Source organism: Nannospalax galili, unplaced genomic scaffold (genome assembly GCF_000622305.1).
Source record: "Nannospalax galili isolate Female #2095 unplaced genomic scaffold, S.galili_v1.0 scaffold231, whole genome shotgun sequence".
Classification (NCBI taxonomy): Eukaryota; Metazoa; Chordata; class Mammalia; order Rodentia; family Spalacidae; genus Nannospalax; species Nannospalax galili.
Window position 1 is genome coordinate 1,455,818 of NW_008330120.1, and position 27,556 is coordinate 1,483,373.

The 27,556-nt window shown below is 48.0% G+C and overlaps 3 protein-coding genes across 8 annotated transcripts; 2 read left to right on the plus strand and 1 right to left on the minus strand.

Moving 5' to 3' along the window:
* The first annotated feature begins 24 nt into the window (after positions 1-24).
* Prelid3b (PRELI domain containing 3B) lies at positions 25-9,480 on the plus strand. Of its 4 annotated transcripts, none has more exons than XM_008842189.3 (6): positions 25-182; positions 4,578-4,746; positions 5,766-5,855; positions 7,247-7,317; positions 7,422-7,524; positions 8,750-9,480. In XM_008842189.3, exons 1-6 carry the CDS (start codon positions 151-153, stop codon positions 8,867-8,869), a joined length of 585 nt encoding a protein of 194 aa, XP_008840411.1. In that variant the 5' UTR covers positions 25-150; the 3' UTR covers positions 8,870-9,480. The 4 variants fall into 4 exon arrangements, with proteins under 4 accessions (XP_008840411.1, XP_029423913.1, XP_017655914.1 ...); XM_029568053.1 differs by lacking the exon at positions 25-182 and adding an exon at positions 209-454; XM_017800425.2 differs by lacking the exon at positions 25-182 and adding an exon at positions 209-424.
* Positions 9,481-10,456: 976 nt separating this feature from the next.
* On the plus strand, positions 10,457-13,394 carry Atp5f1e (ATP synthase F1 subunit epsilon). The gene is made up of 3 exons (XM_008842202.3): positions 10,457-10,613; positions 11,828-11,954; positions 13,253-13,394. The coding sequence occupies exons 1-2, from the start codon at positions 10,582-10,584 to the stop codon at positions 11,949-11,951; spliced, it is 156 nt and encodes a 51-aa protein (XP_008840424.1). The 5' UTR covers positions 10,457-10,581; the 3' UTR covers positions 11,952-11,954; positions 13,253-13,394.
* A 2,001-nt stretch (positions 13,395-15,395) lies between these two features.
* Tubb1 (tubulin beta 1 class VI) lies at positions 15,396-23,877 on the minus strand. Of its 3 annotated transcripts, XM_008842216.2 has the most exons (4): positions 23,821-23,877; positions 18,914-19,022; positions 18,276-18,386; positions 15,396-18,173 (listed from the first exon to the last, which is right to left on the minus strand). In XM_008842216.2, exons 1-4 carry the CDS (start codon positions 23,875-23,877, stop codon positions 17,101-17,103), a joined length of 1,350 nt encoding a protein of 449 aa, XP_008840438.1. In that variant the 3' UTR covers positions 15,396-17,100. The 3 variants fall into 3 exon arrangements, with proteins under 3 accessions (XP_008840438.1, XP_029423915.1, XP_029423918.1); XM_029568055.1 differs by having other exon boundaries at positions 15,396-18,386; XM_029568058.1 differs by lacking the exons at positions 18,914-19,022; positions 23,821-23,877 and adding an exon at positions 18,581-18,642 and having other exon boundaries at positions 15,396-18,386.
* Between the last annotated feature and the right edge of the window lie 3,679 nt (positions 23,878-27,556).

The following is a 27,556-nucleotide window of genomic DNA, read 5'->3' on the forward strand; positions in this document are numbered from 1 at the left end:
GCTGGGACGGGCGCAGGGCCGCACTTCCGGAAGTCCTCGCGCGGGACCCGACGGCGCCTGCGCGCTGCGAGGCCGGCCGGCCGGGACGGGGCGGGGCAGGGGAACTTTTGCGCCTCTTCGGCCGGGGACGCGCGGACGGCGGGCGGCACCATGAAGATCTGGACTTCGGAGCACGTCTTCGAGTGAGTGTGGGCGCGGGGGCCGCGGGCAGCGGGGCCTCGGGGGCCTTCCGGGCGGCGGGGCGAGGGGACCGGGGGCCCGCCAAGGTCACGACCCCTGACCCAGCCGAGGCCTGAGTGACTCCGAGCCAGAGCCCCGCCGCCGGAGGAAGACGAAGCCCTGCCGTCGGGCCTGACCCGGAAGCGACTCCAGGGGTCGAGGGGCGTAGCGGAGCACGAGGCCCCAACGGCCACAGGGTGGCCAGGTGTGTCTTCTAGAACCCCGACAACCACAGGTGTGCCCCCAGAACCGTGACAGCCACAGGTGTGCCCCCAGAACCCCGACAGCCACAGGTGTGTCCCTGAACGCTTGACATCCTCAGATGTGCCCCTCAGAACCCCGACAGCCACAGGTTGTACCCCGACAGCCCTCAGGTGTGCCCGCAGAACCCCGACAGCCACAGGTGTGCCCCCAGGACCCTGACTACCCTCCAGTGTGTTCCCCAGAACCCCAGTGGCCCCCAGGATGGCCTTGTGTGTCCATACAGAACCAAGGTGTGCCCTTCAGGGCCCCAATAGTCATAGATCTGACTCCTCCCAGAACCCCAATGGGCCTTGGGTTGACCTGGTGTGTCCTCAGAACCCCGACACCCCCCAGGGTGGCATGGTGTGTTCCTACAAAACCCAACAGGCCTCAGGTATGCCCACCAGAACCCAGGATGGCCTGGTGTGTCACCACTGAGCCCCATCAGCCCACAGGTGTGTCCTCACAGACTGGACAGACCCAGTACTCCGTGGGTGGCCACATCCTGTCTACCCAGGTGGAGTTTCTTCCGAGTGAACTCACCACCTTAACGCCAAAACCGTGGTGACAAGCCAGCCTGAGGAGCAGAACCAGAGATCTGATCACCAAGGCCTCCTGGTGTGAGGTCTCTGCAGTCTCCAGCCAGCCTTTGTGGTTTCTGAGTAAAAGGAGGCCTTGACAGGTCGGTGGGGTGTAGGGAATTACATGATCTGGATCCATACACAGGAACCAGGAACGCAGGTTGTGCTTCCAGCACTCCTTATTGACTGACCTGTTGTCCTCTCTGATGGGAAATGCCACCATGTCATAGACACTGTTGACTTCCAGCTCAGCCCACTTCCACAGTCTGTCCTTCCACTGGCTTCACCTCTGTTGTCTCACTGTGTTCACAGTGTAGCTTTATAGTGTGTTTTAGTTTGGGCAACCAGCTCTAAGTATCACTGAGGGCAGTTTTAAAATTGGTCAATGCTTTTCCATAGTGGCTCCACCTGAGGGCCTGTTACAGCCCATAAAGAGCAGGCCATTAGAACTAAAATGGACATTTCTTCCTCAGCATTTGTAATGCTTCTAGGACCCCAAGGCTGGAGCCTTTCTGCTGTTCTTTAACCTGGGCACATCCTTCCCTGGTCAATTTCAGCCCCAGGGACACTTGTCCTCTGTCCACTTCTGGGTATGAATGCTTAGGAGTGCTTGGCCCTTGAACTCCGTTCTCCCTCACAGTCCCTAGCACTCTTCCCTCAGCCCTTCCTCTTCCTTCCTTCCTCTCTCTCCCCTTCCCTCTCCCTCCCTCCTTTCCCTCCCTTTCCCTCTCCCCCACCCTCTGCCCTTCCACTCTGCCCTTCAGCACATCCCTCCCTTTTAACCCAGTGTCAGTGGTCATCAGGTTGGTGATTAGCCTTCCTGGCTTGCATTTCATCTTAATCTTACTTTTTTTCTTTGGTCACAGACCTCAGAGGTCCATGAAAACTCTGAGCTGTCTCCTAGAAGACAGACTACATGTGAATGCTGTCCATGTCCCAGAAAGCCCTACTTCTGCTTTCTGTCCAAATGTCTAAGCCACTCAGCCAAGGTCACAGGTCACACATATGTGATACCCAGATCTAAACATTAATCCAGGTTGTGGTAGTGCATGCCTGTAACCTCGGGAAGCTGAGGCAGGAGAATTGCTGTGACTTTTGGGCCATCCTAGGCTACATGGCATTGGGCAAGCCAGTACTGCAGAGCAAGGCCCTGTCTCACAAAAACAAAACAGGCGCTGGAGAGATGGCTCAGCAGTTAAGCACACTGGCTGCTCTTGCAGAGGACCCGGGTTCAATTCCCAGCACCCACATGGTGGCTAACAACCTATCTGTAGCTCTGGTTCCAGAGGATCCGACACCCTCTTCTGACCTCCACATGCAGTGCATGACACAGGTGCACTTACATACATGCAGGCAGTACATCCATACACATAAAAATACATTAGAAAAACAGCAGCAAAGCCAGGTGGTTGAACTCCAGTCTTTGGATTGGCAAATTCTTATTCAGGGACCTCCCAGACATTCGGGGAGATTCCCACAAGTGCACAGCGTCTTCCAATTCAGCCTCCCTGGACTGAAATCTTCATCTTTAGCAAATGCTGCTGTCTCCATGGTTCCCCTCTTAAGGATGTTGCTGTCCGTCTGTAGCAGGATCCTAAGTCCTACATCCCACTGACCCATCTTCCATCACATGGTTAGTGTTTGTTGTGGAGTCGCTGGGAGAGTCTTTCAACATCTGTACTGTAAGATCTAAGCACTGCTCTTTGGACTGGTTACATTTTACTGGTTTACATCTGAGACGCTGGTGCTTGCTGGGTTAACAGTGTTCCCATTTACAGGACACTGGACAGGTGAGTCAGCCAAAACCAGGCTCTCCACTGTGGTGTTTGTGAACACCGCCCAGTATTGGATCTTCTTCACATAATTATGTTAATACAGTTCAAATTAATTGCTGGAACATTGATAATCATTGTGTGTGCCCCTTGTAAGGTTTGGGGCAGGTGTTCCATAACACGGTCTCAGTCTGAGCTAAGTCAACAGAGACTTTCTCAAGCTGGCGTGGAGAACAGAGATGGGCTAAATCGCAGTAATGCGTAACTGCCCAAGGCCACACGGTTATTAATTTTTCAGAGAGTTGGGGATGAGATAAGCACATGGAAGCCAGCTCACCATGCTTCATGGCTGGATGGACTGGGAGGGGTTCATCTGATTTTCATTTTAGATAGCTGCCTTGGTAACAGGGTGCTTGGCTTGTATCACTTCCCTTTGTGGTGACTGTTTAGATTTATGAAGCTGCAACATACCTGTGCTGACTCCAGAACAAGACTTGAGATTAAAACGAGAAAGAGGCTCGTTTTACAGCAGCACACATTGAATGGAGCCATTAGAAGTCATGTCATTGGTTGGCCACAGTTCTGGGAATTAATGGAGTTGAGGCTTTTCTTCTGTTGACAAGATGTAGTTGTCAGTCTGAGTTCTCCAGAAAGTTGGATTATTGCTTTGCTTTTAGATCAACAAGTAACACTGTGTGGTCTGTGCCAGTGGGCAGGGCTTGAAACCTTGTCTCCAGAAAGTGAGAGCAGAGATAACATAAAACAGGTGGGATTAGACTGCAGGTGAGCCAGCCAGCTTTGGTCCTGACTAGTTCATAAGGGCTTCTTGTGAACGGTGCCTTCTGTCTGCGTGTCTTGTTCGCAGAGGGCAAGACACGTGCATATCGCTTTGAACCACTCAAGTACTTGGCCTTTTTGAGAGATTAAAGGTGCTGCACGTGCTCAGTGTTGTCACTGGAGTCCTTGGTGATGAGCACATGCTTGTATTAAGAGGTTATTAGGAAATGGCACATAGGAGTGTCTTCACATTTTGTTATATTGAGTGACCTTTTCACAGCAAAATCCCTATTCACTTCTTTGAGGAAAACGGTGGATAGAGACTGGAGGAGTCCTGCTCTACCATTTTCATATGGGGAATTCTTAACCATTAAATCAACAACGTGAAAGATCACTTTATAATTCTTAAGATCACAGTGCCTATGAGTTCTTTTACCCTTATGAGTAGTCAGATGAAAGGTATAATGCATTTTTCTACTTGTTTCTGTGAACATGTTTTTACGAATCAGTAGTTCTCCCTATGTATGAAAGTAGGTGTCGCAGGTAGAAAGGTTGCTTAAGATCCTGTCCTCTGGTGACTGCCACACATCTGTAGGTGGGCTGCTCTCCCTGGACATCCATTGTGTGACGTCACCTGTGTTGGAACTACTGAAGTCTGTTCACATTTGTGAAAAGTAGCTTGAGCTCTCAGAATCATTCACTGAGTGTTTCAGGAAGTGATTTTCCCCACATCAGCTAACTGCCATCATACAGAATGGTTTGGTTTGTCATAAAACTGGCTTAACTGGAGCCAGGTGTGGTGAGGACACCTTTAACCCAGCACTCGGGAAGCAGGGTCAAGCAGGAGTTAGAGGCCAGCCTGAGCCAGAGCACGAGTTTCAGACCAGCTGGAGATACTTAGTGAGACCTTTTCTCAACAGCAGCAAAAAAGTGGCTTAACCCATACGTGCATTTTTCAAGTGTTTGGTATTTGGTTTGTCAACAGCCACCCATGGGAAACAGTCACGACAGCTGCGATGCAGAAATACCCAAACCCTATGAACCCAAGTGTGGTTGGCGTCGATGTGCTGGACAGACATATTGATCCCTCTGGGAAGCTGCACAGCCACAGACTCCTCAGCACAGAGTGGGGACTGCCTTCCATTGTGAAGTCTGTAAGTGCCGTGCTTCCACATGGCTTGCGCCATGTTGCCATTCCAAACGTCATTTTTGCATCACTTCAAATGATATTATAGACAGTTGGAATTGGGAGTGTCTGGTGAACTGGAAATACTGTTAACAGCCTTCCCGGAGGCACCTGGGAAGCTGAGGGGAGCTGCATTCTTTGCCTGCCACTGCTGTCATCTTGACCCACAGTAAATTCAGACGTCTCAGTCTAGTCATAGCTCTTAACGGGACAGTTGCTGCGTTCACTGGTAGGCCGTGCACATAAAGCAAGAACACTGTAGGGGTTACTGTCATGGTTAACCTCTGGGCCAGTACTCTTTCCTGAACATTAGAAATAGCTGCATTTCTGTTACGACCATCAAGCCTTAGTGAGCTGACAGAACCAAGAGAAACTGGAATGCCAGGTTATCGTGATGGCAGAAAATGGGTGAGGTGCTTGTATCCAGGTTTGGGAGGCAGATAGATCTCTTTGGAGAAAGTTCTACAGGTTCACAAGGGCAGCATCAGCTAATAGGGTACAGCAATGAACAAGATGAGGGATGGGCTGGGGGCTCGGACCTAGGGAGTGGCGCTGGTTGTGGCATATGACTTTCCACTGTGAGGCCTGCTTTTGTATCTGGAGAATGGAGCTGGGAGTGGCCCTTTTCCCTTGGGCTGCTTGGAGACACTGCCCATATGCCTCAGCTCTGCTCCATACAGTGCATCCTGGGGTCCTCTCGGTTCCAGATTGCCCTTTTCCTGCTCCACCCTCATTGGCACCTGTACCCTCACCCTGTCAGTGAGCTGGGTGCTGTGTCAGGGCATATGGCAGTCTTGTCTCCATCCCTGCATGACTTCCTGTTACCTGCAATAGGACTTCTTCTGACCTGTGTGTGTTTCCTTCTGTTTTCTCCAAAACGGAATTTTGGTTCAACACGAACGTAACATAGTTGTGACTTCAAGTGAAGTGCTGACTCCCTGGGTCAGAAAGCCTTGCTCCTGACCACTAATTCCACTGTCTCCTTAGCTCATCGGCGCAGCAAGAACCAAGACTTATGTGCAGGAGCATTCAGTGGTTGACCCCGCAAGGAAGACAATGGAGCTCAAATCCACGAATGTGAGTCCTCCGTCCTTTGTTGTCACTTTTAACTGTTCGACTGTATTTCTTCTCAGATGCTCTGGAGAATGAGGCAGGAGGAACACAAATTCAAGGTCAGCCTGGGCTACAGAGTGAGTTCAAGGCTAGCCAGGGCAACTTAGGGAGACTCCCAAAATGAAAAGCACAAAAGAAGGGTAGGGAAAGCGCTTGATGGGAGAGTGCTCACCTAGCGAGTACATGTTGACTCCAATCCCCTAGTGCCACACTAGGACACAGCAAATAAGGAGAAGATAGTGAACACACAGTGCAGGTCTGCCCTGACCAGCCTCTGCAGGCTGGCCCTTCTTTCTGAGGCCAGCACTCCGTACAGTGAGTTCAGGGTCCATGCACATTATTAGAACAGTTTTCTTAAATTGGAAGCACTTTACCTGCTGAGCATTGCCCTGGCCCAAACTTAGTTTCTTTGTATAAAAAGAAATGGTTTGGTTTTGTTTTGTTTTTTCGTTTTTGTTTTTTAAGAAAGAAAAATTAAATGATAAATATTTGTGGGTTTTTGGTTTTGTGTGTTTAGCTAACAAGGTTTGGGGTTTGTGTGTTAATTTTGGAAATGTTTTTTATTTATTTTACTCAAGTTTTGCATTTTTCATACAATATAGTTTAATGGCATTCAGATCTGCTCCCTCTCCACACCTGCCTCTACTGCCCTCCCTGAGCCCAATTTAATGAACTTTCATATAGAATACGGCCTATGTAAAGTCTGTTATGTGTCCCAAAATATTTTTCAGTGTGGGTCATCCACTCCCTCTGACTCTTACAATCTCTCTGCCTCTTCTTCCGCAATGATCCCTGAGCCTTGGGAGACAGAGGTTTCGAGTAGGTGTCCTGTTCAGGGATGAGCACTCTGCAGCCTCTTGTTCTCTGCACATTGGTCAGTTGTGGGTTTCTGTGTTAATCACCATCTGCTGCATAAGGAAGGGAACTTCTCTGGTAGAGTTGAGAGATGCATTCGTCCTAAGTGTAGAGGATGCATTGAAGATGTGTCACTGTTGGTTAGGCATCTCACAGATAATTATCCTCTGCATTTAACAATTCTGGAACTCTAATAGTCTCCATTTGCGAAAAGAAGCTTCTTTGATGGGGTGAAAGGTACTCTTATCTATAATATGAGGTTGCATGTTTAGAATAAGGTAAGGAATTACATTAGTCTAGGGATGTGGCAAAAGCAGCCACATGTATTTGGCTATGTTTACAGTACTGCACATGAGTTCCCTCCCATTGAGTAGGCCTTAATTCCAATTGGACAGCTATTGATTACCCCCAAGATAAAAGTGCCACTATTGCAACAGTTTGCTGGGTCAGTTTTTTAATCTTTGTTCCCAAAATGATTTGACTTTCTCCCCACTCCATAGATCTCATTTACAAATATGGTTTCAGTAGACGAGAGACTTACGTACAAACCACACCCTCAGGACCCAGAAAAGTGAGTACCATGGCATGCTGACTTGATAAGGAATTTTAATTTTTTGATCAAATTGTTTTACATGTGGAAGTTGGGTCATCTGAAGCCGTGTGTTGTTTTTCCAGAACTGTTCTGACTCAGGAAGCCATCATCACTGTAAAAGGGGTCAGTCTCAGCAGCTACCTCGAAGGACTCATGGCCACCACCATATCTTCAAATGCTAACAAAGTAAGTAGGCTGCCTCCTGACTGCTCCCTGCCCCCAGGTTCACTTCCTGGAAAGGCTTTTGCTGTATGTGACTGTCCTTGTAAGCTGAGTGGGCCACTCTGCGGGGACAGGCACAGCTTTAGACAGTTACTTACATGGGCTCTGGAGTCCAGCACACTGGGTTCACCCACAAACACGACTAGCAGCCTTCGTGGGGTCAGCTTCCCGTCCATGGGGCAAGGCAGCACATGAAAGACCTGCAGCCCGGAGCCCAGTGTAGAGAAGAGCTCTGATGAGCAGCACTGTCCTGCTTCCGAGCTCTGCTCCTTAGCATGCCTGATCATTCCCATCAGCTTTAGACACTTTTCATCTAATCGTCAGCCCTATGCAGTTGCTTCATACCACATGTACCATGTGTGTGTTCTGGACATAAAAGAGTGAAATTTTTCCAGGCTCTCCTAAATGTTTTATCCCATTGAGAATCAGCCACATCGAGAGTATGTGAGTCAAAACAGGAACTTTAGGGGAAAGATGTCAAAAGCATCGTTTCTTTAGACATATGGTTAGTGACGCCATTCAGCTGTGGTTACCTGTAGGTGGGCACCTCTGTGCCAGACAGGGCTCAAAGCTGGACTTGAGGTTCCGCCGGGAGCAAAATGTGTGGAACTCAGGAAGGGGCATAAGTCACACAACAGCCTTTAGAGAAGGTAAAGGCCAATATGAGTCTTAGAGTGTCCTAAATGATATTTTTGCCAAATGATGCGAGGGGAGGGCTTGGCGTGAGCCATGTCCAGGAAGAACATTCTGGGCAGGGGAGCCGCACATTCAGAGGCCCTCAACAGGAAGCCTGAAGTGCTCCTCACTCCATTCCTGAAGAAACTGTAGGGTGCCGGGAAGGAAGGTGATGGGGAGGAGGAGGTCAAGGACCAGGTCCTAGGGGCTGTACATGGTTTGATTTACAGTGTTGACTGTTCTAATCATGCTGCAAAAACGAGACATCCTGTCACTTAACTGTTGATTCTTCTGAGAACATCTTTTGCATACAAAATAAAAATCAGTTTATGGATCAAGCCAGTTGCTCAAGGCATTTGATATTTGGTAAATAATACCAGAGAAGCAGCAGCAAGGGCAAGGGGGTCTGTCCCCAAGGCTTAGTTACACTGGCCACATGCCCGTCACCCAGTTGCCATATGATAGATGCCTTTGCTCTCAGTCCTAAGGATAAAGGCTTTGCACTTTCCCGCAGGGCCGAGAAGCAATGGAATGGGTGATCCATAAACTAAATGCTGAGATTGAAGAATTGACGGCGTCAGCCAGAGGAAGCATCAGGACACCAATGGCGGCGGCAGCATTAGTGGAGAAGTGACGATGGCTGGTCCACGGCAGCAGGTCCCGGGGCTCTCCAGACTGGCAGTGTATTTATTTGTTATTTAAAAATACAGCTATTTTAGGTATTTTTTTTAATAAGCTGGAGTAATGGTATGAGACTGTTGATGAAAGGTAGAGGGCTGTTAAGTCAGGGTCACCCAAGGTTAGGTGGCTAACGCGACTGAGTCTGTCTCTGTGAACAGTTAATGGGTTTTTTAAATACTTGGAAGAAATTGATACTGAGATTCCTTAAGGTAGAATCTTTAAGCTTTTCTGACATTTTGGAACTCTACCTGGCTGAGGACCAACCCCAGAACAAAGAGCCGCCCTTATGTCCACAAAGTTGCTTTGCTGCCGTAAGCCAGACCAGCATGTGTGCGGGGAGCTCACTCTAAAGGAGAAACTGTAATTTCAAGTAACATTAGTTTGTGTAACTTGCTCTGCTGAAAACCAGTGTTTTGATTTGGTACTTCGATGTTATTTTTGGAGTGAGGATTAGCACTAAGATAATATATGTCTCCAACAAAAATGTTATTTTATTGTATTAAAGAGTACTGTATTGATTTGCCAAAGTTTTTGTAACTTAGTAAAGGCATTTCCTTCCTTGGGTTTGCACTTTGTGATTTACTGTGCGTACCGTGGCAGGTTCTGTTACCTGGAAAAATAAAGTCATCACCTGAGCTCTGCAGCTCACTTAAACAGAACGATGCTCACACCAGAGTTATGCTCTCTGAAGACATGTCATTTAGCATTCACATTTGCTAACTTACAAATTGCTATGTGTCAAAATTCAGGGTTTTGTGATTGCTAAGGCACGATGTGTCAGGTTGTTCGAATATAGTTACTTTTTGAGGTAATTCTGACCATCAGTCGTCTCTCGGGAAGAGCTGCAGTTCCTCTGAGATGAGTCAAATGTCTTGCAGCTAAATCCCGGATACTTAGAATTTTTAATGCAGTGCTGAGGCAGGGGCATGCAGTGGCTTAAATGAACCACGGGTAGACCGCAGGACACGCGGTAATGGTGGAAATCTTCCTTTTAGGTGCCAGGGGATACCCGCGAAGTGAAGGACAGCCAGCAGATAGGTCCTTGCTGGTTTGTAGCAGAGATTGTCACCCACTAAATGGTGTATGACGATCCTTTCTTGCATACAGAATATTTTGGTTGTAGGTAATTAGCTCTTGCCTTTTATTGTGATGAGCTTCTAGTTGGTTTTCCTATAAACAGACCAGTTACGGTATATACAGAAAAACACAGTATACTAAACTTTTAAAATTCGTGGTTTCCCACTTTAAAATATTGCTTGGACATTTATAAGAACAGGTTAAATCTAATAGGGTTTCTGATTTCTCTTTTGTATTGGGAGATAATTTTTACAAATAACATTTCCGCTAAAGAGAACTTTGCGAAATATTAATACTGGACCAAAAGTGACTCGTAAAACTGAAATTATGCTTGTCTGACAAGGCCCTGGAGCCCGTGGCCCTGAGGTCCTCAGGCTAGTGAGGAACCCTGGTGTGCAGCCCTGTCGGGGGGCGGGGCTTAGCGCGGCCTTCCCAAGTCTCCCCGCGCTACGGAAGCCGCGCGGCGCAGCCAATGGGCGGGCGCGGGGGACGGGGCGGGCACTGGCGGACAGGTCCTCGCCCCGCCCCTTCCGCTCCGGCCTGACCTTCCTGCCCCAGCCGACTGAGGACTCGGCGACCGCGGACACCATGGTGACTTACTGGCGGCAGGCCGGACTCAGGTAGGTCGTGGCCCGCAGCCCCGCCGCCAACATGGCGTCGCCCGCACAAGGCGCGGGGTCCCGGACGCGGGGGCCGCCAGTGCGTCCATGTTAACTCCAGGCGGAAGCCCCAAACTGCAGTGCTGGGCGGGTGGGGGAGGGGGGTGCAGACCTGGAACACCCGCAGAGGTGGGCAGGGTGCTGCTTTGCCCCGGGTGCGTTCTGCAGGCCCTGCGGCCAGGAGCCCGCGTGACCGAGGGAGGGGGTCAGAATGCCCAGGTGCGCCCACCGGGGTCAGGCTGCCCACGTGACCGAGGGGTGTTGGCAGACGGCCCACGTGCACGGACTGGGGTCAAGCCAAGTTTTGTGGACTCGAGGGTGGTCCCAGCTAGACACCATTTAGCAGCCCTCTTCCTCGGCATCCCAGCATGTCCACACCCTCGGCCGGCCCTTTGCAGCCCAGCTGTCATTATCCTTTGTTCTTTGTGTCTTTCCAGGTGTATAAACTGAAGAGGTTAAACAGTCCCAAGGAGTTAAAAACTCCTTTCCCCCTAACTTCCAAAACCCCAGTTTCTACCACCACCACCTTCCTGTTTTCAAAAAGTTTGAAAAGTGATCAGATGGCTTTGGAGAAAAGTCCATGTCCTGAACAGGAAGCACCCTGGTACCATGTTGTCGGGATTGGTGGTGGTGGTCTCTGAGGACTCTGAGGTTAATTTAGAGACTCGATCAGGAGGCGGACTTGAGAAAATCCAGTATTCCCAGAAAAGCCTTAGAGAGTTTTATCATAAAGAGAACTTTTAATTCAACTTTTTCTTCCTAATTGTATAGACCTTGTAGGAATGACATAATTAAAGGAAACAATTTAAATACAGAAATGAGCCAGGGAATCGATCTCTTAGCGTTCTTTCGAATTTCCACGTGCTTCCTACGCAGTGTGATTTTTTTAAAAAATACGTATATATTTATATATTCATGCATTCTTTTTTAAATTAATATGCTCTGAAAGTACATTGTGCCAAGAAGAAAAATTATGAGCGCCGATCCAAGCACCAGCTAATTTGGGGGCACATTTCTCTAATTGTCTTCTGTAGATTCTTTTTGGTACAACCCACTTCTAAATCCAGTTCAGACAATAAGGTATGAGGAAGCCAAAATTAGAAAACCAAGATGCCATGTATGATAACATGGCTGTCTCGTGGGTGATAATCTTGTATCTTTGGTCTCTTTCCCAGCTACATCCGGTTCTCCCAGATCTGCGCAAAGGCAGTGAGGGATGCCCTGAAGACAGAATTCAAGGCAAACGCAGAGAAGTCTTCCGGCAGCAGCATAAAAATTGTGAGGGTGAAGAAGGAGTGATTGGTAAGCTGCTGGTCTGTTTAGAATTGCCTCTGAGGTGTTCAGGGTGCCATCGAAACCCAGACTGCTTTTTGTTGGGGATCCTGTCCATTTTTCATTCGATCAGTGCATTTTGAATTAGTTTAGTGTCTGAAGTAATCATTTAGAGCATGGGGTCTGGACATCTAGTGGCATGATAAAAGAATGCCCTTTTGGGTCCTGACAAGCAGAATAATTGGCACATTGATTTTTGGTGCATTTTGTGATGCCGAGGTAGAGAGCCATCTTATTTTAATTAAACCTGTTTCATTTGTCTGCACAAAATCAAATAATTGGGAGGATCCCCCCCCCACCCTTTGGAATTGCTATTGGAGTTACATAACAGTTTGGGAGCATGAAAAATGACAGTAGTCTGCATTTCTGTCCCCACATCTGCCAGTGTCCTCAAAAAATCAGTTGTTCTGAACAGAAGGGCACCGGTCCAGGCCAGGGTCTGACTATCTTATTAAGACACGGCAGTGACTCCTCTCTGCTATGTTTCTGCTCTCAGAGTCGTTGGTTCATTTCTGCAAAGATGTTGGTGTAAAGTTAGACTCCCAGGCAATAAAAGTCTGTTCTGAACAGACTTTTTTGCTCCAGACTACAGGAGTGATCTGATTTCTGAGCAGCTTTGTTGACATTGTTACTTAAACGATAAGCGAGGCATGTTATCAGAGATTCATTTCTTTTAGTGTGGCACTAAGGCCAATGCTCAGCCTTTGGCTGGGGTGTCCGTGAGCAGTGTCACTTACTGAAACTGGCTCCCCTAAGCACTCTCATTTTCATTTTGAATTAGTAAATCTTTTATTACCAGCCTGAAATAAATGTTTTGAATTGAGCCCTTTCCTGGGGGCTCTCTGTCTAATCTCCTAATTCTGAGTAGTGAGGCTTGGTTTTTATGCTGGGCGGTTGGATTTCCACACCAAGCTGAGTGGAGTATCTCTCAGCCTGCCAGCAGCTGCACTGCACCAGCTGCAACTAACTCCTGCAAACAAGTGTTGCCCCACCTCTTTATGCCCTGCCCCGGTGAAGACCCAGCGCATAGCACGTGGGGGTCTTAGTGTCTTTTGAAGGCAAAATAGTTTGTGTTGTGCTCAGAGTGATTTACTCAGGGACATGCCCATCGGGCCAATGCCTTAAACTAAAGTGCAGCCAAGGCTCAGCCTGCCCCAGGAGTTGTCAGCACAGTTACATTACAGGTTGCTGTGAACAGGTTCCTTGTTCACATTGGGTGTTAAAAAAACACATCTAGCAGCTTTTGTGCTCTCTCTTTTTCTTCTTAGACCCTGACTGAAGCTTGCAGTCCTGCGTCCTGACAGTGAAGATGTGGACACCTGCTGTGGCTCACAGTCAGCCTCGCTTCATGAAGAAAAGATGTCTTGTTCATAAATCGATGATGCCAATAAATTAACATAGTTCACTCTTGCTGCTGGTTTTGGTTTCTGCCGTGCTTTTTCTTTTATATGTATTTTTATTTATTGTTTTTATTTTATGTGTGTGAGTGCATTGCCTGCACGTATGAGTGCACCCCGTGTTGTGCAATTCCGCGGAGGTCAGAAGAGGGCATCGGATTCCCCTGAAACTGGAGTTAAGGATGGTTCGGGGCCTCCATGTGGGTGCTGGAAATCGAACCCGGGTCCTCTGCAAGAGCAGTCAGTGCTCTTAACCGCTGAGCCATCTCTCCAGCCCTATCTGCTGTCCTTTTTTTTTAACAGGAGTGTGAATCTCTGAACCAGGGTATCTCAAAAATAGGGAGGGCATGTATGGTATCGGATGACCATACGGATTACAGAAAATACCACTTAAGTATCTCAAAGTAGAAAGTTCTAGTTTCATGACATTAATTGGTGAAAATCAGATACTGTCCTTGAGGCTGTGTTGTCCCTGGGCTCGGAAGTGCAGATACTTGAAAACAGTGGCTCTGCTGGGATCTCTCTGCCTCATCCTTTTGTCTAGACCGTGGTATCTCCAGGTCATTCTGGTTAGCCAGTAACCAAATGAAAGTAATCGCTAACAACACACATTAGAAGACAAACTACAGCTCATTTTTGCCACACATAAAACCTGTGCGGAAGAGCCATTAATGTTAGAACTTGCTAGGCACAGAGCGCTTTTCACGTTTTGTTAATCTGAATTTTGTAGCGTTTCTCACAGGGAAGGAGGAGGCAGAGCTAGTCAATGTCTCATGTCTTGCATTGATTGCTGAGCTGAAATTAAAACCTGACATTCTTAAGGATAGGTCTGGGCATAATGATTCCAACACTTGGATGATGTTTGCATTGTCCTTTGTTAGATGTTCAGGGACAAAGTATTCTGTTTTTACCTTTCTTTGAACCATGGAAGTTCACCGCTATGGAAAACCACTGCAAAGTTGACTGCATGTTTTAGCCTTTTGGAAAGTGGAGAAATCATTGAAACAAGAAAAAAGTTGGATCATTTCTAGAACCAGTGCTCACCGTGCCACTTCCACTTCCGTTCACAGTAATTTGTCAGGCCTGAGGATGAGCTGGAGAAAATGTCTTTGTTCTTGGCTTCTGGGGAGGACTTCCTGCCCTGACAGACACTTGACCTATGGGTTTTATTGGCTTCTCAATACAGGGCTCATAAGGAGGAGCAGCAGATTGAGTAGAGAGCAGTGGCCCCAGACAGCAGGTTAGGAGCCCCTGGGGTCATCAGCCTGGGGCTGAGATCCAGCTGTTGGGAAGTTAAAACACTCAGTGTCACAGTACCCCAAGATTAAGGTCCGAGGAAACATTTCCCATTATGGGATGAGACCGGATGACTCACAAGGCCATGGAGCCTTTTTAAAACCAGGGTGATGGATGAGCAGACAGTTAAATGATCTCTAGCTAAGGAACAGTTGTTTACTAGGGGAACCGGTGGGATCAGAGGTGAGGCTGGGAATAAGGAAGAAAGTAACAATAAAGGCAAAATTTGCCATCCGTCAAAGATTCCGTGAGGATCTTTGATTTAACAAAATAAGTCCCAAAACAGTACTGTGATGAAGTAAACTCAAATCCAGCACGACAGAGAGATACAGGACCACTGCCCAAATGATGAGGGACCCCGCCCAGACACCTGTCTGTCCCTAGGTGGTACCTGAGACGCTAGAGAAATGTGGCCTTGTTGCAAAGCAAAGCAATCCAAGAATCTCTGAAATTTTATGATGGTGCTGTCTGGATTTCAGAGACACCAGTGTCACCATAGCAACCAGACCACCAAAGGAATCTGCTTCTCAGAATCAGGAGGGATACATTTCTCTGGGTTTCTAGTTGATGGTTTTAATCTACTTGTACCATATAAAAGAGTGGGATGGTGAGGGCATTTTGAAACATTTTTAACTACTCGAATTAATCAGTCTGAGTGGTCAGTCTCCAAAAAAAGGAATTTACTTAGTCTGAAATCAAACAATTTAGTCCTTTAGAATTGAATTTCGCTGAATTTTAATGATAATTACAGAGCAAACTGAAGTCTTCACAATCATAAATCAGAAAAAAAGATTAAGACTTAAGTCCATCCCTTGCATTTATTTAGTTGCCTTTTTAGGTTTTAGCAGGAGGAGTCCAAAGGAAACACAATGGAACTTTTAGGGTCCCACAAGTCACAAGTCCTCAGGATCCAAGAAGTTTCTCCCTCCAAACCAAGCATGTATACATGCACTTTCTTCCTAAATCTAGTGCTCTTGATCCACACACAAGTAGAAAGTACTGGAAATATTTTGTGCTTTTTCAGTTTTATAAACAGGCTGGTCAGTGACACCAATATTGGGACCTAATTTTCTCTTGACACATACTTTAATTATTTCCTCACAATGCACACATGAAGAGAATGAAGTTTCTAGAATGAACACTTCATCCCTCCACCTTTATTATTGAGGGTTATGACTCGGCCTGAGAGAGTAGCAGCGATAGAACAGTTGCCTGGCATACCCCAAGGCTAGGGTTCCACCTCCAGCACCATGGGGGGAAAAAAAGTAAATCACAATATGAGAACTCTTGTTTCTTGCAAATAAATATTCCCTTGTGTGAAGGTTGGAGCGTCTTCCCTTCCTATCACCTGTTATGGGGCATTTGTAGCCGGCCATAAAGACCCCAGTGATACCAAAAGGAGCTGCTGCGCCTCAGACCTAGTTAAACTGCAATTAAGCAGTTATGGGTGACTCGATCAGGCCCTGTTGTGAAGTGAGCAGATTAAAATCGTGTCATGGCTAAACCGTGTCAGCGTGCGGATGTTGCTGGTGACTTCCAAGAATTAATGTGAATTGTAAAAGTTTCCTAATAAGCCCATGTCGATGGTGACTTCCAAGAATTAATGTGAATTGTAAAAGTTTCCTAATAAGCCCATGTCCCGTTTGCCGAGGACACTGCTGTGTCAGCTTCGTCTCCACGTTTGAGTGGTTGCTGAGCAAGCCTCGTGCCCTTTCCCAGAGGATGGAGGGGCTGCGAGCGGATTTGGAGGTGACTACCGGGTATAATGAAAAGGGCATCCACAAATTGCCTTTAAAAGGAAACCAAGTACGATCATTAATGAGCCTCATGAATCTAGTACTAATAAGCTTAAAATAAGCAGCTCTGTACTGGAAGCCAGTCACCTGGAAGGAAGGTGGCCTTCTGGTTTTTATCACCCTTGTCTCTTTGAAGCTATTGTGTTAGGACACAAGGCCTGCACAGTGTGCTGATGGAGGCTGATCACACTTGCTTGGCCCTGAACCTCCCATCTCTCCTTAGGCACCTGGCTTTTCTGGGCTTGCGAAGGAGACTCAGGGGAGCATCTTAGCAGCACCAGGTACCCAGAACTGTTGCGGAAAGCTGCGGGGGTGGGGGGGTGGCTCCCAGCAAACCCTCAGGCTGGTACGGAGTTATGGAGTTCTGCAGGTAGTTAGTGGAATAAAGAGGGCTCCTTATAGTAAATTCACTTGCTATTAAAAACTAGAAGTTAAGAGAGTGTGCACTGAACATTGGATAGCAACTGTGAGCAGCACAGACCCAGTTCCCCAGCTATCCCCACCCCTCCCACAATCCCTTTCCCTGGCGGTGTGGAGGTGAAGGCAGGCTCCAGGGCCTGTAGGACAGCCAGGTCCTTGTAGAAGCTTCTGGAAGTGACTGGCCTGGCTTCTCCCTAGCTAATACTGTCAGTCTTCTGCCTCCATTACTTCCTCCTCCTCCCCTCCCTCTTCACTCTCCTCCAACTCTGCTTTAACATCTTGAAACTGCTGGTACTCAGACACCAGATCATGGATGTCGCTCTCAGCCTCCCCAAATTCACTTATGTCCATCCCCTCGCTGGTGTACCAATGCACAAAAGCTCTCCTTCTGAACATGGCCGAGAAGTGCTCAGAGACCCTGGTGAACAGCTCCTGGATGGCCGTGTTGTTACCTAGGAAGGTAGCCGCCATGTTTAGCCCCCGGGGTGGGATGTCACACACCGCCACCTTGACGTTGTTGGGAATCCAGTCCACAAAACAGCTGCTGTTTCTCGTCTGCACAGACAGCAGCTGTTGATCCACTTCCTTGGTGGACATCTTACCCCGGAAGATGCAGGCCACAGTCAGGTAGCGCCCACGGCGAGGGTCACAGGCAGCCATGATGTTGTGGGCATCAAACATCTGCTGGGTGAGCTCAGCCACCGAGAGGGCCCGGTACTGCTGGCTGCCGTGGGCCGTGAGGGGGGCAAAGCCAGGCATGAAGAAGTGGAGTCGCGGGAAGGGCACCATGTTCACCGCCAGCTTGCGCAGGTCTGCGTTGAGCTGGCCCGGGAATCGCAGTGAGGTGGTGATGCCACTCATGGTCAAGGACACCAGGTGGTTGAGGTCACCGTAGGTGGGGGTTGTCAGCTTCAGGGTGCGGAAGCAGATGTCGTAGAGGGCCTCGTTGTCGATGCAGAAGCAAGCGTCTGTGTTCTCAATGAGCTGGTGGATGGACAGCACTGCGTTGTAGGGTTCGACCACCGTGTCCGACACCTTGGGGGACGGCATGACGCTGAAGGAGTTCAGGATCCGGTCCGGGTACTCCTCTCTGATCTTGTTCATGAGCAGGGTGCCCATACCCGAGCCGGTGCCCCCACCCAGGGAGTGCACAGTCTGGAAGCCCTGCAGGCAATCACAGCTCTCGCTCTCCCTCCTCACCACATCCATGACGTTCTCGATCAGCTCGGCTCCCTCCGTGTAGTGGCCCTTGGCCCAGTTGTTACCAGCACCAGAGTTACCTGAGGCCAGAAGTGGGGGAAAGAGGAAAGGTGAGGTGGAAAGGGCGCCACTAGGCGGCGTCCTCAGCTCTTCCTGATGGAAGCTTCTGGAAAAAAACCTACCATGGACAAAACTGTCAGGCTGAAAGAGAGCTCCTAATCTGCTGGATCGGATGCTGTCCATTGTCCCGGGTTCCAGGTCCACCAGGACAGCTCGGGGCACAAACTTCTTACCTGTGTAGATAAATAGGAAGAAGTCAGCAAATTACTGTTTTTCTAAAAGTTAATGTTTCATCTAAATGGAGCCTTGTTATACTGGTCTGCAAAAACCTGGATATTCTAGGAAGAGGTTTTTGGTAAGTAGACTTTTGGTTAGCTTTCATCATATCCTTAACCCCCACCACCATGACATAAATCTGTAAAAATACCTTTAAAGCCCCACTTTCCCCATCACTGCTTGGTTCATTGCACCACCAAGAACATAGATTCCATGCTTTCCCACAGGAACGGTTCTGCCTAGCATTTGGAAACAAGAGGATGGTTGGGGCCTGGGTGATTGCCTGTGGCCTGGGTGATTACCTCCCACCCTGCTCCTTGCACAGGAGTGGGGCCCCATCTCTCCGGGTTCTGTGGCCCTGCCGGCCTGCCAGCTCCAGGTTGGAACATTGCTTTTGGACAGGACACTCGGGTCACCTTCTCTGCCCAGCTTCCCAGATGCTAGCCCCACCCCCACTTCGTGCTAACGCAGTGGCCAGCCCTACCATAGGCTTCGTTGTAATACACGCTGATTCTCTCCAGTTGCAGGGAAGAAGCCCCACAGTCGCTCCCAGCACAGTCAATCCCGTGTTCTTCCCCAATCACCTCCCAGAACTGCAAACAGAAATAAGGAGGTCAAAAGGGTAAAGGAGTCTGACACCAACTCTGATGACCTGAGTTCAATCCCTGGTACACACATGGTGGACTTAGACACACACACACACACACACACACGCACGCACACACACGCACACACACACACACGAATAAATGTATTGCATAAATAAATGTAATACGGTTTTTTAAGTAGAAAAGGGCAGGATGGTACCGGAAGGGAGTTGACGCTCTCGCTGTGCCCGAGGGTGCCTGGCCCTCCCACCACATTCTTCTTGTTCCTTTTCATAAACAACCAGAGCTTGAGTCACTTTTTGCCTTCACTGAGTGTGAATATAAAGACTGCGTCTTAGCTCCACCTGAACTCCCAAAGCGAAATGTCAAGCACATAAAATATTAAATTGGATTTTGCTTCTATTAACTTCAGCACATCGTACACGATACAGCTGTCCTTTCAGAACCTCACATCAGACAAGCCATCTCTAATTTCACCTTGCTGTGCTCTGAGCTAGTAAAGTATAGTTCCTGTTAAAGGAAAGCAAGCTGAATTCTTATCTGATTTCACAATAATATCTTATTTCACTTTGGGGGATCTCTTCACCAGTTTTCTCCCAAAAAGCTCATAACCACGGTCTCTCTGCACGATTTTAAATAATGTACATTTTGATGATCACACACACACACATAGTTCATAATTTTGCATGCTTGCTATCTTGTAACTGTTTAGAACATATTACTTCCAGTCATACATGTAGAATTTCTAAAATTACATTTATTGATTGATTGATTCATGTGGGGGGTGCACATGCATGCCACATCCACAGCGTGTACGTGGAGCTCAGAGAACACCTCTTCTTTCAATGTGTGGGGATCAAACGTCAGTCATCGGGCCTGGCGGCAAACACCTTTACCCCCACTGAGCCATCCTGCTTGCCCACAGTTTTTATTAACACAGCCCCACTCAAGCTCTTAATATACAGGCAGTTCCTAGGATGATCTCTTGATCATCTGGCAAAGTTCATATTGAAGTATAATGAAAATATATTCTTGGATGTCAAAACCCCTAAGGGCGTTTTCCCAACCCCATCTTGTCTGTGCCCCAGCTTGGTCTTCGAAAGAAAGCTGAGTTATAACGAACTGTTCAAACACTGAAGGTCTGAGGCACTACAGATATGTGTCTTAGCATTCTCCATCTGTGGATGTGTGTTGTATTTGTATACATGTGTTCATGTTTGTGTGCACATGTGCCCATAAGTGCTAGGCACGTGTGTGGGCATGCATGTGGAGGCCAGAGGTCAGGTCCGGTGATTTCCTGTCGTTCTTCACCTTCTTCTTTGAGACAGGGCTGCTCAAAGAAGCACATCAATTTGGTTAGCTGGCTGGCCCCAAGCCCCAAGGATCTGCCTGTCTCCGCCTCCCCAGCCCTGGGCTGCAGACTGTGACAACAAACCTGTATTTTTTTTTTTTTTAATGTGGGTGTCAAGGATCTAAAATTCAGGCCTTGTGCTTGTGTGGCTTGCAAGTCTGGAATGTGTCTTAAAGGCCGAAGAAGTCACTTTGGGGACCCTAGCCAGCACATAGCACTGTCCCCAGAGTGGAGAAAGAGCTGATCCCCTACCTCGGCCTGGCCTTGTGCTTCCTCGCCAGGGCCTCTTTCCATGTTATCATCCAAGGTCAGAGCAGGGGCTCCTTCACCCACTTCTCTGTTGGTTATGAAGGTCTGATCCCTGTGGTATGTAAGGATGGCCACTGTTTCTCAGGCAGTGATATTCTTTGCGCCAGGGCTAGAAGACCTTCATTTAAAGATAGCCCAACGACATCACTCGTGAGCATACACATCACACCACAGAGCTCCACATCCATGAATCACGGAGACAACTGCTCATCAGTGTTTACCCCAGCACTGTTCAAAACAGGCAAGTTATGAAACCAACCTACGTATCTAAGAGCAGTGGGGCAGATAAGGGAAATGCAGGACGGTGAAATTTTTTCAGCCATGAAGCAGAATGACGTTATGTCCTTTGCAGGAAAATGGATGCAGCTGGAGACCATCAAATTAAGTGAATTAGGCCAGGCTCAGAAGACAAATACGATGTTTTCTGTCATTTGTGGTTTCTAGCTTTTATACAGTCACATAAAATCATGTATGTGAAGCTGTCTAGGACAAGAAAGGAGACTAAGGGGGGAAAGAGAGGCAAGAGATAGAGGGAAATAGGGTGGGGAGAGGCGTTCAGCATATTAGATACTCTATATGTGAGTGTGTGATACTTTAAAAGTAGATAAATAAAAAGAACTTCGTCCTCCTACAGTGACAGTCCCCACAGCAGGGACAGCCCCCTTTCCATCCATGGATGAGTGGATTAAATACCACGTGATTCATGCTCACAGTGGGATGTCACTCAGCTCAGACTGACCCTTGCTACAACATGGGGCCCCAGAAGGGTTCAAGTTCATAAAGCCATGAAGTGGGATAGAAGCTGTCAGGGAGCAGAAGAGGGGGAAAGACAGAGAAGAGTTAATGCTTACAGAGGGCAGAGTTTCAGTTTTATAAGCTGAAAAACCTTTTGGAGATGGGTTACACAGCATCATCAGTAGACCGTACTGCTGAATTCCAGATAAAAATGTTTATGAGTGTTTTGCCCACATGCAAGTGCACCCATGTTGGACAGTGATGAAGGGGTCAGAAGAGGGTGTTGGATCCCCTGGAACTGGAGTTATGGATGGTTGTCAGCCACCATGTGAGTGCTGAGAACTGAACCCAGGTCCTCTGCAAGAGCAGCTAGTGCTCTTAACTGCTGAGTCATCTCTCCAGCCCCTTCTCCTTTTTAAAGCTGTATAATATGCCATTCTATGGTTAGAACACATTGAGCTTATCTACTCATACATCAGATTAATCTACCTGTAGATATCTGGGTTATTCTACCTTTAAAATATTTTTTACATTTATTGATTTATTTATTCTGTGGGTAGAGGGCACACATGTGTCATGAGAAATAGAGGTCAGAGCACATCTTGTAGAGGTCGTTTCTCTCTTCACCATATGGGTCCTGGGGATCAAACTCGGGTCATCAGGCTTGGCAGCAAGCATCTTTGCCCACCAAACCACCTTGCCAGCCCATTTCCACCTTTGGACTATTGCTAGTGATCCCGCCCCAAAGAAACATAGGTCTTTAATGGAGGTGTTTTGAAACCCATAATTCATACAAGTAAATCCAATTGTAAACTATCATGGACAGCTACCTCCATAGGTGTGTTACAACCCCTTTGTTCATCTTAAAATTAGGATTGAGGTCCTGGCCCTCAGCACCTCTATTCCTGTTGTTTGATGGTGGAAAGACTTTCAGTAGGAGGTTGGGCAGAGGGCAAAGTTCACTTATACAGCAGCAGGTGTGTTTTCATTATTTCTGTCTCTGTCGGTAAAGACTTTGTATTGGGTTTGCGTCTTTAACTTTCCATTTTCTTTCCTTTGTAACGAAAGTGTGGATACTCCAAACCGCTCCCCCCCAAGGTTCAGGGAACATCAAGGAAGAGGGGACAGAAAGAATGTAAGAGCCGGAGGATGGGGCAGAGTGTGTGAAATGCTCTCTGGACATGTGGCCAACACGTTCATGAATTCAGGGCATCTGTGGTTACCTGCATAAGACCTGCATACTACCAGGTCAGCAAGACCGATCAGCATTCCAGCAGGCAGTACTAATTAGACTCAGTGGGTTATAAAAACAATGCACAATAAAACAAGAGAGGACACAAATGTGGGAAAAGTCTGTGCTAGTCGGTGGAGGGAGGGGGGAGGATCAAGTGGGGTAGAGCTGATCAATGTACACACGGATGAAATTGTCAAAACATAAAGATAAGGAAAAACATAAACACAGGAGGTAGAGGACAGTATGTAAAAAAAATTTCCAGCCGGGCGTGGTGGCGCACGCCTTTGATCCCAGCACTCAGGAGGCAGAGGCAAGCGGATCTCTGTGAGTTCGAGGCCAGCCTGGTCTACATAGTGAGTTCCAGGACAGCTGGGGCTGCAAGGGAGACCCTGTTTCAAAAAGACCAAAAAAAAAAAAAAAAAATTTCCAACAAGACCAGCAAGGGCTCAGCAGGGTAAGGGCGCTTGCCACCAAGCTTAACAACCATTCCATCCTATGTGGTAGAAAGTAAAACTGACTCCAGCAAGTTGTCCTCTGACCTCCACAAGTGCACCATGGCATACCTCACCCAGATAAATAAGTCAAATTTAAGAAACAAAAATATTTAAGTCCTGCTTTGTAGCCTGGCTCTAAGAAATCCAAGAAATGGGCCAGCAAGCTGGCTCAGCAGATAAAGGCGCTTGCTGTATAAACCTAATGACCTGGGCTCAATCCACAGGGCCCACAGTAGAAGGATAGACCTAACTCTGACAGCTGTGCTCTGACCTCTACATGCACACTGTGATACATGTATACACACACACACACACACACACACACACACACACATAATAAAATTGAAAAAATACTTTAAATCCAACAAACTTTAGAAAACTCTTGAGACAAATTACTGTTTTTAGATGTGAAAAGTTCATTTCTAAGGTGCTAAAAGCAAAATGGTTCCCAGAAGTAGTGTGCACATGCATATAGTTACAGACAAAATGAGCATGAATTAACCCTCTAACACTAATCATTTCTGTAAAAGACCTTGCTTAACAGGGCAGATATTTAGCAAGTGTCTGCAAGCCGCAAGGCCCATCCTCTTCCCGGGAACCTGGGCATCAGCTAGTTTGGCTGCAGGTGCAGCGGTGGCAAGCTGCTCTGGCTTTCCCTACCTTGGTGCCGATCTGGTTGCCACATTGGCCAATCTGAATGTGCACAATTTCCCGCATCCTTGCCTTGAACCCGAGGGTGAGGTCTCAGAACTCTGAGTCTTGGAGCGTTGGGATCAGCAGTGTGAGGCCAGAGCAGCTTCTTACACTGCAGTGGGGGGACCAGCTACTCTCCCAATTGGCCCAGGGCTTGTGAGCTGCGGCCCCGCCCCAGTCTCCCCCTGCTTTTAGCAGTTAGCCTCCGGCGGGAGGGGTGCTTTTCCTCTCCTGACAGAGCTCTGCCCAGTCATTTCCTAGATATGGGTGTCCAACCAAAGGCCCTTCTGTGTGGAACCCAAAGCTGGGCCTCCTCACAGGCCTGGGCGCAACACCCCTGGGTCCTGGTACCGGTTCTGCTGTCCCTGGGTTGTGGCTAGGCAGCAGCTCCCAGGATGCCACGCACAGAGGTCTTTCCCTGTCCAAGCCATCCTATGGCCACCTCCTGACCGCTGTTTTCAGCCATGTTGCCTGCAGAGCAATTTGGAAGCCCCTGGCAGTGCTGAGACTGGATAGTTTTTCCTTTCTAAACTACAAATCTAATGTTAACAGTGAAAATAACTAGTACTGGGCTGGTGAGATGGCTCAGCAGGTAAAGGCACTCTGCTCCCAAGCTTGAAGACCTGAGTTCAATTCCTGGAACCCACATGGTAGAGAGAACTGACTCTCTGAAGTTGGTCTCTAACCCCCACACATGCCCTATGGGGCATGTGTTCACACACAGGTACGCACACATACACAAACACACTAAATGAATAAATGAAAAACTAACTAGTACTTGTAACAGTAAAATGATCATAAAAGAAAAGTTTCTTATTACACTTGACCCAAGCTGGCTTGGAAGGTGACTTGGGCTTCTCAAGAGCTCAAGAGATCACTATTTTAGGGGCTGGAGAGATGGCTCAGCAGTTGAGAGTATGTATTGGTCTATCGGAGGACTGGAGTTTGATAACTCCAGCTCCAGGGAGATCCAACATCTCTGACCTCCCTGGGGACCCAAACTCACGTATGCACCCCCAACACACACATATAATTAAAAATTAAATAGATATTTTTTAAAGAAAGAAATTGTGTGAGAGATGGTTCAGCAATTAAGAGCACTGGCTGTTCCTGCAGAGGACCTTGGTTAGAGTCCTAACACCCACATAGTAGCTAATAACTGTCCATAATCCCAATTCTAGGGGATCCAAAGCCTTCTATAGCCTCCCTGGGCATTGCACAACATGGGTGCACTTAGATACATGCAGGCAAAACACTCATATACATAAAGTAAAAATAAGGTAAATTTTAAAAAGTTTTTAGAAAAGAGTTCATAGGCTGGTAGTTGCTACCTGATGGATCTATGTTTGAAGAAAAAGAGAGAAATCACTGTTAAGAGAGAAAAATGTGGGGCTGGGGTATAGATTTGCTGGAGTTCTTACCTGCCATGCACGAAATCCTGCGTTGGATCTCCTGCATTGCATAGCCTGGGTGTTGTGGTGCATGTCTGAAACATGGGAGTCAGGAGAATCAAAAGTTCAAGACCACAGATCATCCTTGGCTACACAGTGAGCTCAAAGCCAGCCTAGACTAAATGAGAATGGGGGGGAGAGGAGAGAGAGAGAGAGAGAGAGAGAGAGAGAGAGAGAGAGAGATGGCCAGCAAGCTCCACATTCAGGGCTTTCTCAGCCTGGATTCAAACTCTCCTCCTAGCCCTTTGTCCCCTGTGAAAGCAGGAAGACTATTTTAGGATCCCCACAGCTCATGGAAAATGCCAGGTGGGTGTAGAATTCCACTTGTAATTTCAGCCTTGGAAGAAGGTGGCGAGGGGATACCCAAAGCCAGCCAGAAAGCAAGATTAGCTGTGTTCATGCACTCTGGGTTTGATTAAGAGACCCTGTGTCAAGGAACAAGGTGGAAGAGCGAGGACAGTTACTGATATCCAACACGGGCCTCCATGTGCATGCACACACATGTGCACACATACATGCAGAAAGGCATATACACACATACCTCACGCACACGCACACACAAAGAAAAAAGTTTACACATCCAGTCTGTTGGCACACACCTGTCACCTCAGCATCTGGAGAAGCTGAGGCAGGAGGATTGCCACAAGTTTGAAGCCAGCCTGGGCTACATAGTATGACCCTGTCTCAAAAATAATGAAGGTTCAGTAAAGGTGCTTACCACCAAACTTGATGACCTGAGTTCAATCCCCAGGTCCTACATGGTAGAAGGAGAGAACTGATTCCCTCAAGCTGTCCTCTAACTTCAACATGCGTGTTGCGTCGTATCTCCTCCAGATAAATAAATGAAGACATAATTTAAGTTACCTAATAAAATACACACAAAGGGAACATCGGAAGCAGCACACACCCTCGCCTCCCTCTTCCTTCATTCCCATGGGGCCCCTCCTTTGGGACCTGCACAGCTCAGAGGCAGTGCCCTTGCCCTCCAGACCCCTCATGTAACCAGAATGAGAGCACTGAAGTGTGCCCTGTTTGCTAATTACTCAGACAGACACACGTCTTATCTCCTGGCCAGTCAGGGGCTGCTAGTTTCGTGTCACCTTTGGGTCCCCAAAGTGCCTCTCTCAGCAATGTTTGCTGAGTGCTGGCTGACAGCTGGGTGAGTTTGGGCAGTAATGCTCAGAACGGCAGGGTTTCTTAAAGCTGATAACATGTTTATTCAGGAGCACAGCCCTCTGATGGTACGGCACGGACACAGTACCCAAGAACATTTTCCTCTACTCCCTAAGGGGTGGTCTAAGCTGAAAGTAGGAAGTGTTCCGAGAAACTTGGCCGTTGGACTCAGCTTGGAGGAGAAGGAACAGCCACGATGCACTATTACGAGGAGCCATGTCCGTGGTGGCCCTGGCCTCTAAGCAGAGGCCCTGAAAGGGACTCGTGTGGCCGCGGGCCGCCTTGCTGTGGACCTCAGGGCTGGCTCTGAGGACCTCTTTGATCTCCTTGTGGTCATTTCTGTACACCGCCTGAGCAGGACCCAGTGTGCTAGGGTCCCCTCTGGAGCACATTCTTGGCCGTCTTGGTTTGCTTAGGGAGGGGAAGTGTAGACTCCAGACGGGTCCTTGAAAAGGCTTCTCTGTTAATGGGCAGAAAGAGGGAGGAAAGAGAAGCCATTTGCTTTGATTCTGTAACACCAGCAGTGGTTTTCAGTCTGGGCCTGGTGCTCAGCTTCAGGTGCTGGGCTGCAGGGAGTTTGGGGTGGAGGCAGATGCCAGGCTGCCCTCAGGGCTGCCCCTGGGCAGAGTCCATCTTCTCACTAGCTGAAAATTTCTTCAACTGCCAAACAGGATTAGCAGTCTCCAAGTCACAAGTCTATCGGGAGAACTGAGTGCAACTCAGTTGAGCCCAACACCTCAAAGGTGTGTCAAGGCTACATGGAAGACAGGATGTACCTATCTGAACAGACATCACCTGTGGACACGGCTTCCTGGCAGGCCCTGATACGCTGGGGGCACGGAGTGCTGTCTGAGTTATGTTCCGGCTCCTGAGGATAGGGAACACAGCGCTTCTGAAAAGCAGGCTGTCCTATCTCAAATCTTTTGACCTTAATTGATGAAGGTACCTGTTCCCCCAAGGAGATAACTTTCTTTTGATTGACAGTTTGTTATATGCCAGTAGGGGGTGAATACACAGCATCTCTCCTTCAGACCAATAATAGTGCCCTTTCCAGGAGGTGAGCAATGTCCCTGGAGAGC

What these genes read in the sequence shown, in the direction of transcription:
- Tubb1 (XM_029568055.1), bottom strand. Translation starts at nt 23,877, where the DNA reads ATGCGGGAAATTGTGCACATTCAGATTGGCCAATGTGGCAACCAGATC. An exon ending in GCAACCAGATCGGCACCAAG is followed by an intron (nt 19,023 to 23,820) that starts GTAGGGAAAGCC and finishes TTCTGTTTGCAG; the next exon opens with TTCTGGGAGGTGATTGGGGA. An exon ending in GTATTACAACGAAGCCTATG is followed by an intron (nt 18,387 to 18,913) that starts GTAGGGCTGGCC and finishes TTATCTACACAG; the next exon opens with GTAAGAAGTTTGTGCCCCGA.
- Prelid3b (XM_008842189.3), top strand. Translation starts at nt 151, where the DNA reads ATGAAGATCTGGACTTCGGAGCACGTCTTCGA. An exon ending in TGGAGCTCAAATCCACGAAT is followed by an intron (nt 5,856 to 7,246) that starts GTGAGTCCTCCG and finishes CCCACTCCATAG; the next exon opens with ATCTCATTTACAAATATGGT. An exon ending in CACCCTCAGGACCCAGAAAA is followed by an intron (nt 7,318 to 7,421) that starts GTGAGTACCATG and finishes TTGTTTTTCCAG; the next exon opens with AACTGTTCTGACTCAGGAAG.
- Atp5f1e (XM_008842202.3), top strand. Translation starts at nt 10,582, where the DNA reads ATGGTGACTTACTGGCGGCAGGCCGGACTCAG. An exon ending in TGGCGGCAGGCCGGACTCAG is followed by an intron (nt 10,614 to 11,827) that starts GTAGGTCGTGGC and finishes TCTCTTTCCCAG; the next exon opens with CTACATCCGGTTCTCCCAGA.